This window comes from Carassius auratus, unplaced genomic scaffold (genome assembly GCF_003368295.1).
Source record: "Carassius auratus strain Wakin unplaced genomic scaffold, ASM336829v1 scaf_tig00217487, whole genome shotgun sequence".
In the NCBI taxonomy this organism is placed as follows: domain Eukaryota; kingdom Metazoa; phylum Chordata; class Actinopteri; order Cypriniformes; family Cyprinidae; genus Carassius; species Carassius auratus.
Genome location: NW_020529094.1, coordinates 5,028 through 15,525, shown reverse-complemented (window position 1 = coordinate 15,525; position 10,498 = coordinate 5,028). Strand labels below are relative to the sequence as shown.

At 39.6% G+C, this 10,498-nt stretch overlaps 1 protein-coding gene across 2 annotated transcripts; it reads left to right on the top strand.

The window, feature by feature from the left end:
- Positions 1-7,631: 7,631 nt before the first annotated feature.
- Positions 7,632-9,249, top strand: LOC113101083 (transcription factor jun-B-like). Of its 2 annotated transcripts, XM_026265547.1 has the most exons (2): positions 7,632-7,780; positions 7,995-9,249. In XM_026265547.1, the coding sequence occupies exon 2, from the start codon at positions 8,033-8,035 to the stop codon at positions 8,903-8,905; it is 873 nt and encodes a 290-aa protein (XP_026121332.1). In that variant the 5' UTR covers positions 7,632-7,780; positions 7,995-8,032; the 3' UTR covers positions 8,906-9,249. The 2 variants fall into 2 exon arrangements, with proteins under 2 accessions (XP_026121332.1, XP_026121331.1); XM_026265546.1 differs by having other exon boundaries at positions 7,638-9,249.
- The last annotated feature ends 1,249 nt before the right edge of the window (positions 9,250-10,498 follow it).

The window sequence follows — 10,498 nt, the reverse complement described above, 5'->3', positions numbered from 1 at the left end:
TCTGCATGACCAAAGAATCGGATGATGAAACAATTATACAAAAACAATACAAATAACACTATTTCACTAATTGTCTGAACTGTGCATGTGCATGTGAAATGTGCATAGTACACCATTTCCCTATTTTGCATTATTTTTTGCATGTCACTGTGTCATTAGGTCATGTGGATCACATTTACTCTCCAACATCTAATTTCTGAATGCTCTGTCTATTATTTCCATTGCGCAGTATATATATAGCCTATGCATGTGTGTGTGTGTGTATCCTTTTTCACATGCATCACCTAAATGCAATGCGTGCAGGCTGGTCAACCACACTTCCTCCAAACATCTCTCTCTCTCTCTATACATCAAACTCTCGCACATACACAATCACACTTCTTTGAAACCCATCTGCAGGGAAGTGAGTTAACACTAGTTTCTGGAAATGGCTTTCGCATTTTTATAATAATGGACTGATGAGTCTGCAGGCCCAGAAATCCATAACACAATCAAACGGGTCATCTGAGCACTTCACTTGCAGAACACAAAGAAGATAATTGATAAAACATGACGTGTCAGAGGGCACAGTTATCTTTTTCCCCAATCATTGTCTATAGTGGATGTATATCAGGAAAGAAGAAAAACTTCTGACTTTATTTATTTATTCAATACCAGTTCCTGCTTAAAATGTGCATATTTTGACATTACCCATTTGGTTAATTGGTCTTAGCTGGTTTCAGAAAAGGAAAAGACCACTAAAACCAGCTGACAGTTAGGCTGGGAGACCAATTAAGACCAGCAAACCAGCTCAGGCAAGCAATTCCCATTCTACAGTTTCTTTGCATGTAATTTGGTTTTTGAAATGAAGTAATGCAATAATAAACCTTTGCATCCTAATACATTAAACAGTTTATTAAAGGTTTGTTCTTGGGTTTGTAGTCAGGGTTGTGCTGGAACATGCAAGTGCTTCTGCTAATTTTTCAAAAGAGGAAGCACTCCAGAGCCATGAAAAAAAAAGCTAGACTAATGGCTAATTGGGGTGTTCAAAGAGCATGTTTCTGCTTTTCTTTTCCTTTTTTCCCTCTTTTGTTTCCTTTCTCTTTGTGTGGGTGTAGGATTAGTGCAAAACTCTAGTTGTAATGCTGTATGATGCAACACCGGTGCCCTAAATAAAGACCAATTTGCTAACTAAGTGCATGTCGATGGAAAGAATATAAAACATTCCAACAAAAGTGTGCATGCAGTCATATGCATGTCCATACTACAATTTACAGTTATCAACAGCATTCAAGTGAAACTTCACTAACAGCGCACCGCCACAGAGGGAAATCACCAACACCTCAGAGAGCTGAATATATTTCAAGACACTTTACTTTGCATTGTCCGTTGCAATGGCTGCCACTCAGAAAGTCCTTTTTACACCAACACTAAGGTGTTCACAATAACAGCTAGCAGCTATGCTGTCCGCAAATATCCAAAGGCTTTTACAAGTGTCTGATATCATTTTATTGCACCTATTTAACTAAAACAAAAGTCATGCCATTACAAAGAGGAAGAACTATGTTAAGATTGTAACATTTGGTGTCAGCTAAACCTGGGGGCGTCTGGGGCGTCACAAAAAGAGAACATTAAGGGAACCAAACAGTGACTGTGCTTTCAATAGTATGAATAGTCTCTCACATGTGTGTGATGTGATTTGCTTGGGTGTGTGTGGGTTGTTACTCACACAAACAGAAAAAAAAACACATTGATACACTGATCTCACATCATCCAAACATTACATCACTTTTCATGACCTGTTGATGACCTGCCATCATCGTTCCTGAGCAGCTGGTCAAACAATGCTTGACCTTTGACCTTTCAATAAGAGAAAATGTGATGATTAAATTACAAAAATGGCGGAAATCAATCAAAGTAGTAAATTCAGGCAGATATTGTTTAAAGGAGCAGATATATAAACAGAACCTTTATCAAACTGGGTGGAACAAACACAGCATTTCCTGATCATTGTTTTTTTTTTTTTTTTTGGAAACATGCAGTTGATACCATGCCTGCAGACATCTTTTTATGCTAAAAACATAAGCTTAAAATGTCTCTGTGCCAGAATGCTCGCCCTTAGAGCTCAAAAGTTGTTGCTTTTATTTACATATTTCTTTTGACTTGTTTATTTTTGGTAATACCCTTTTTTGGAAATTAGAAAAGCTTTTAGGACTTGACGATCTCTCCATCATTTCCCTCCGAAACCACATGATGTTTTCATCGGATAAAATCAGTGATGATGAGACAGTGGTGATTGTAACTTTTCAATCCCTAAAAAACACACAAATATCGTCCATCGGATCCCTGTGCAATATTCCAAGTCTTCGAAATATATTCGACTGCTTTGAGTGAAAACTAGAAGGAAATTTAAGTCGCAGACACTCAAAATCTGTCGAAGCTTATGTGCACACCAGATCACAGGAGCACGCTCAATGGCATTTAAATAAAAAAAATGCAGACAAATATCAACGGGGTATATCTTAATGCTTGAAACTAAACTATAAAACGTTACACCTATATATTCAAGTGGACTATTTCACATTGTGTCAGAACTGGGTAACATTTCACCCTATTTAATTAGCGTCTGGCGTTTCATCAAGTGGCTTCCCTTGTTCTCTCTAAATATTTCCCCTCCTCATTGTCGTCCATATGCACCCTGTCTGTCTGCAAGTGCCCTCGAGTGCCAATCTCCTGCCAATCTCATTCATCCCGTCGACGTCTGCGTGCCTTCTGCTAAAGGTCTTCGACTGCTACGAGGCTCCTCTGTGAATCACCTGCAGCTATGTGGCTGTTCCCGTGCAGTCACAGAGTGACGATTATTAGAGCATTCATTAGCACAATTAGCCTCGGACACAACAGACCCCTGAAGCTCTGTAGGATAATGAGGGCCTGGGTGGTGCAAAGCGGGATGCTTTCGTTTTAAATGCTAATATCCATCTGTTAGCACTAATAGTCAAGCTAACACAAACGTTTCTTTATATAATGCTGTTCTTCAATTCGTACAAGCATAATATGTTTGTGAAGGACTTTTACATTGTTCTCCTTGCCCATGGGGACAGAAAGAGTCACTCTTACCTGACTCATGACTCCTACAGGCCTCTCACGGATCAGTGCTGATCCTAACACTAACCTTGCCCAAGAAGCTTGTTAAGTGCTCGACTGTACACAGGACAGTGCTGGTTTTTGGTGTCCTTTCGAGTTAGGCACATACTAACTATCCATGTTAAATTGAAGTTATGCTGTTTGAATGCACTATATGGCAGGGCCTGTACAGGCGGCAGGATTGTTTTCAACACAATTTTAAACATTCCAGAAAGTTACAGCGCAGCAATTACCACACAAACATCTTAGCTATATCATGTGGGTGAAAGTACACCCCAATATGAGTAAAAAGTGAATCAACTAAACAATTGCGTTTTCAATAATTACACTTGCACATACACAAAGCACATACTACGTGTTCACAATGAGTCTGAAATGCAAAAATAATAAGCTTAATTTGAGTTAGCAAAGATCCAATTAAAAAATTACAAACAGAAAATAACACTGAAAACTGTTTTATATGTACAGAATATTGTAAAAAAAAATAATAAATACAGATTTATTTATAATACATTCTTACGTTTATGTTTATAAAGTCAAATTTTTCAAAAGTGTTCTGATCTATTTGCAGTGGTTACTATTTTTTTTACACTGATTTTTTATTGATTTGTATTGAAGTTAATTAGATACGATTCACAAATATTTATTCATAATTATTAATTAATAACAGTACATGGAACTAACAACAATTTAAAATCCAAAACATACAAACATTTATTATCCTGTTTTTTTAATTCATAGAAAATAACAAGATTTCAATTAGTTTCTGACTTTTTTGAACTTGGAAATGTCCCTAGTTTCCGAACTCAACTATGATTAGATACTTTAGAAGTATGTGTCAAGTGTGTAACCGCATAAGCAATTTTGTGATTGCTTTCATTTTCATTACGCCATACAACAACATTTTACATCCAAGTCTACCAAACTCCTAAAGGATAAAAAAGAAGGCCCCATTAAAGTAGTCCGTGCAACAGACACATATTTCAAGTCTTCTGTAGTTATACATTTACGCACTTGGCAGATGCTTTTATCCAAAGAAACTTAAAGGCACTGAATGTCTACATTTCCTGGGAATCGAACACAAGACCTTGGCACTGTTAGTTGAAGTTACAGGACATTAATATGGCTTAGAATATAGTGCATGAGTCTCTACTTTTAATTATGTTTTTTGGAGCTCGACAGAAGAGCTCAGAAGTGACCTTTCACGACCACAAGCACTGGAAAATTAGGGGAATGGCCACAAGCATAACTTGCATTTTCTATTTGACTTCAAAGTACCTGTGAAAAGCAGATGTTTTAGAAACAGAGAGTTGAAAAATCTGTGTGAAACATCTCTCACCTAACTCAGCATGTTCACCATCTTGACAGATATGACCACATGTGCACTATTGCCACCCTCTCTCTCATTTCATCAGCTTTTTCTCCTTCAGCCCATGCCATACCTTCTCCACTGCCCCTAACTACAGTCTGTCATGGCAGATTATCCTTTCAAACGGGAAAAGATGACACTTACGGGGAAATTGTTTACATGAAGCGTGAATGAATATGTGAGCATGAACCTCCAGTAAGCGTGATGATAATTAATGAGAAATATATGTTTTTTAAAGGGGAAGTACTGTTCTACAGCCGGTTTCCAACTTCTCATGTGGGTCTGCCTTCAAAGAAAACGGAACTCTTCTGTGTAATCCACTTTGATCTGGACTTGGGTGTGATGAAACTGACAGCCGTTTGATGTCAGGCGAGTGGGATCAAGTGTTCTCGAAAGCTGTTTGATGGGAAAACAAACTGAGGAATGCAAATTAATATCAAGGAATAAGGCCCACAGCCACTGTCCTGTGGCTAAAAGGTCAAAAGATTTAGCCTTTTTGTGACCTTCAGTAATGAAGTGATTCAATGGCCCGTCTAAACACATATGAAAAAATCTAATTGGTTGGAAAAAAGAAAAACAATAGTAAAGCAAATATCCTAAAATCTATAAAAGACTGATATGTGATACGGTAAATTCTTAAAAAGAATGATATCTAGAGTAGGAATTGAATTTTGTGGTGGTGGAATGAAGAGAGAGGAAGCCAACTTCCTGTGTAACCAGTTTGATTTAAAGATATCAAAGAAGTGAGACGGAAGCCACTGTTCTCTTTGCTACCACATGGTTACGGTTGGATGTGTATCTTTTTCTTGTCTTGTTGTTTTTTTTTCTCTAGCCTCACACTTTCACTATGACTGGCTCATTCATGAACAAACATAGTGGGCCTAATTTTGAAATAAAAAAGACTTGCTCATTATTATGCTAAACGATAGAATCAAAATATGAGTTGCTTGACTGTATCATTTATTTTGATGCAAAAAAGAATATGTCTAGCTATTGAAACTGGACATTTACATTACAGTGCATGTAAGCACATCCATAAATGTAAAATACGAATATTTATCAGTATGTGCATTTCTTGAAAATTTAGCCTGTGACCACAGCATCATGCTCTGAGTCTTCTGAAGGATGCGTGCGGCCCTAAATTTGAAGAATGACCTCCACCCTGATCTCAGCTGATGACACAACTAAAAGTCCACACAGATCATTGTCAGTGAATCATAGTCACTCAGAAATAAAATATTCAGAGGACGCGAGAAGCAGTGCTAGTGGACAGAATAATCTTATATTCTGAATAACCTTACAATTTTACATTGTCCATGTTGACATTATATGATTTTTTTTTATTGTTTGTATTTTTTGTTGTTGTAAAGGTATAGTTAACCCATCAAAGTTTGATAACAGGATTGTAAATGTTGCATACCCAAGAGATAAAAATGATATATATTACTATACTATACGATACTATCATGGGGTGAAACATCTGTGATGGGTGGCTCCCAGCCGATGACCCATTGGCTTACTGGTGTGGTTCTTAAGGTCCCGTGCTTCTAGTTACTTAAAATGTTATCCCATATTTAGTCTGACCTCCTGATGCAGATGATAGAAGAAGGTTATGTGCCCTTTTCATGGACCATTCATTGGAAAAAAAGCCTGTTTTCTAACATAGTTTAAGATATTTATTCAATGCAGCAGCAGAGGAAGTTGAGTGTCATTCTTGAGAGGACTGTGATATAGGTGAAAGATATAGGTGAAAGATATAGGTGAAAGATTCCACGCTGCTGCCGAATGACGAAACATGGGTTTGCACCTGGCTTTAAACCCAGTCAATGATGATTCAGTCTTATTAGCATATTGAGGAGACAGTAGTGGCTTTCTTTTAGTGCTAAAGGAGTTTGTATGTGGTTGTGTGTGTCTTGTGCACACCACAGGTGTGAAGCACCCTTGTGTCCTGACCTAGTGTATGCTTTAGCTTCCCTGAATGTCTGTATGAATATTTAGAGAGTATGAGAGAAGAGGAGTGTACTGAATTTTAGTTCACATTAAGTTGTCACATTAAAACTGGACTTTCAACCTCACACTCTTTCGACAGCATGTTTTGTATGTGTCTACTCCCCCTCCTCCCCCTCTCCATGTGCGGAGGCGTTGCCTCTGGAATCAGGCCGACATGGGAGAGGTTTCCCGGTCGTTCACCAAGAAGGAACTACTGTGTGGTTTTGCCCTTATATGGGATGGATATCAGTTGCCAAATCATGAGTCAGTTTAATCCTGATCAATAAAGAGCTACAGTTAAAGCTTATATTTTAAAGTAAGACTCTCTAAAGACATTTAATGAGTCTATCTGTGGGATCATACTCTTAAAGCTCTATGAGAGAGGTCTACTTTTACTCATGTTTTGCGTATTATATGACTCAGAAGGACAAAGTACTCAAATGCAAATGGCCAATATGTCCTCAAAAAAAAAGAAAAGCATTATATATTATCTGAATTAATTTGGCATCTTTATTTTATGTTACTCGTGAAGCTCTACAGTATGGGACCTTAGTGGGCACCTACTGAATGCCTGGGGTGATGTGGTAGCCCTGACACATTCATCTGGGTTAAAATGATCCAATCCCATCTTTTGCGATCCTGTATTTACTCAAATGGCCAGTTTAGATGTGCCACCTAAATTAAAGGAGTATATTCAGAGCTTGACATTAAAATCACGTCCACTTTCGTTGTGAGTAAAACAGCTGCTTAAATATTCCGTATGAAATTTCCCAAGAAAATAATGAAATATATTTTCATTTTTGTATATAGGCTACTACTTCAAAGCTTATACCAATGATCCCTTTACGCCGTCTTCAGGTTGTTTTTCTCAAGACCACAACAGAGTTTCTGTTTACTTGGCGATGGGAAACTTTTCTTGAAAGTGCCTATGTAACTCTTGCGGCCAGTTTTTTTGCGTCTTGTCTGTGGAAACAAAAATAGGAGCGCAGTCTCCCTTCAGCTTTGCACTCTCGCCTCCAGCGTTGTTTTCAATCTCAGCGGTTCCTGGCAACAACGTCATCGCTCCTCTGACATCGGAACAAACTCTTGTCCAATCAGAGTGTTCCGATTCTCTAGGACACGCCCTCGGAACGTTGAGTATAAAACACTCCGAGGTGCGCTTTCTTCTGAGATTTAGTGCGCACCGAGATGTGAGACAACGCGTAGGCTGCGACTGATTGAAAATAACTGTCCGGGAACACAACAGCGAAAAAGCACTTTTTGGACATCAGCTGTCAAGGGAAACTGCCTGTCGACTTGGTACAGTAAAGTTGTTCAAACTATTTTGGAAGTTTTGTTTACTCTTTGACATCTTTTTTGCCTCATGTAATATTACGGAGAGAACAAGATTTGCGGACAGTAAAGTGTACAGTCAAATCAAAAGCCTCCAACGTAATTTCTATTCACATGTCAACAAAAATGGAGCAACCGTTTTATCATGACGACTCGTTTCTTTCTGCTTATGGTCATCCAGACGCTGCCCTGCACGACTACAAGCTCCTAAAGCAGAACATGAGCGTGGGCTTCGCCGAACCTTACCGGAACCTCAAGTCCCTGCGCTCCGAGAGCGACTTCTACACTGCGGCAACCGGAGACGTTGGCTCGCTTAAACTCGCCTCTACGGAGCTTGAGAGACTCATCATCCAGAACGGTAACGGCGTCTTCACATCACCCACCCCGGGGCAGTATCTGTACGGTCGGGGCATCACAGAAGAACAGGAGGGCTTCGCGGACGGCTTCGTAAAAGCGCTGGACGAACTCCACAAAATGAATCAGATGCCCCCGCCAAACGTCTCCATCGGAGGCGGCATTATGTCGTCCTGCTCGGCCGCGTCGTCTGTCTTCGCCGCCTCCCTGCAACCGGAGACCCCTGTGTACACCACCCTGAACAGCTGCAATCCCAACACTAACCTCACACCTGCATCCAACTACCCCACAGCCACCATCAGCTACCTGCCCCACCACCACCAACAGTACCATCACCACCACCAAGCCACGACGCACCCTCATCACCATTTCCAGCACTCTCTCCATCATCCGCAGCGCCTTGTCGCGCTTAAAGAGGAGCCACAGACCGTGCCCGACCTGCAGAGCAGCGACGGCTCTCCTCCCATGTCACCCATCGACATGGAGGACCAGGAGCGCGTCAAAGCGGAGCGCAAGAAGCTCAGGAACCGGGTGGCGGCCACCAAGTGCCGGAAACGGAAGCTGGAGCGCATCTCCAGGCTGGAGGACAAAGTGAAAGTTCTCAAGTCGGATAACGCTGGACTGTCCAGCACCGCGTCCCTGCTGAGGGAGCAAGTGGCCCAGCTCAAGCAGAAGGTCATGACCCATGTGAGCAGCGGGTGCCAGCTGATGCTGACGCCCAAGATCAAGTCGTTTTAGACCTTGAGGACACTGACACTGACAAATGGGGAACACTGGAAGAACAGATCATGTTTGTGATGTTTTGATGCAAGTGATATTGCAGCACTGAGTACGAGCGTTGTATATTTCTAAAACGTTTTCTTGTAGAAAACTAAAGTGTTATAATTGTTTTCAAGGTACTAAATGCTGAAGAATGGACAATGAAAGCACAGGGAGAAACCTTTATGTTGGTTTTGCTTTTAAGTGCTGCCCTTGAAAACATTCCAGTAAGTTATTGATATTGTGAGTTGGGTTGATCCAGACCTGTATTTCTGTTTGTTTTGTTTATTTTTTTTATATTTAAGTAAAAGCGTTGAAAATTATTCCACTGTTTGCCTTGTTCATTTCTAGCAAACGAATAGCTCGTTCTGTACGGCTTTAAATTGACGTTGGAGACGTGCCCACGTTGGCCTCTTGTTCCTGCTGACGCAAAGCCCATATATGGGCTGTTTTGGCGCACGTACGTCACTGAGGGTAGACTTGCGGGAACCCCCGCCCACGCTACCGGTCAGGAAGTCCGCGCGCTTTCAAGTCTGAAGTTCGAATGAATGAAGCGCGTGTGAACTCGTGAAAATTTAGCAACTCGGGATTTTCCCCGCGCGCAGAAACCTTCCCAAAACAGTTTCAGCGAAAGAGAGATAAAAATACGAACACGGGCATTTTCCAGGCACTTTGCAAAAAATGGAGCCGTCGCAAGCATAAAAATAGAAAAACAGATCGCAGTAAATAAGAGCTAGGCTTATAAACGAGAAGTGCCCACAGTGACTATTTTTCCAGTGATTTCTGGAAAATATTGATTAACTGTCCAGTACCAAAACCACAGACTCACGCCATAAGACACAAGGCCAGTATGATCTGTCTTGAAACATGACCTACAGAATGTAAACCCATCTATAGCAAATTCTACTTTAGGCATAAACAGTCAGATCGTGACTTTATTTGATATCACACATCAAAGGAATTAATTCTATGTATCTTGTCCTGTTGTCGGGACAAAATTCTACCCAAATAAGAAGCACATTTTGATTCAAATAAATAAAAGCTAGTTATTTGTAGGCTATTTTTATATATATATATATATATATATATATATATATATATATATATATATATATATATATATATATATACACACACACACACACACACTTTAAGTGATGTCCCAGGATAAGCAACAACCGTCATCACATAGTTTGAAAACATTATATTAGATTAAAAACAAGATATTTACAGTACATTAACATTATCTCGGCATATATACAAAAGTGTAAACTTAGCTTGATAACACAATTCTATTTTTTTAACACTTAAGGACATTAAAAATCTCTGGTGGGGGTGGTTTTTAAAAGCACTTTATGGTAAATATATTAACGTATATTTGGGAAAAACGTTTATAAGAAACTAAAAAACAAAAACAAAAACAAAAAAACTGGTAATTCCAACACTGGGAACATTCTATTTAGTCATTACAGACATTATGGGAATGTTACTTTTGAAAGTTCTCTGAACAAAACGTTCTAATGAGGACGTTCCCTCTTTCTTTCTTTTATTGAGGACGTTCCCTTTTAACTC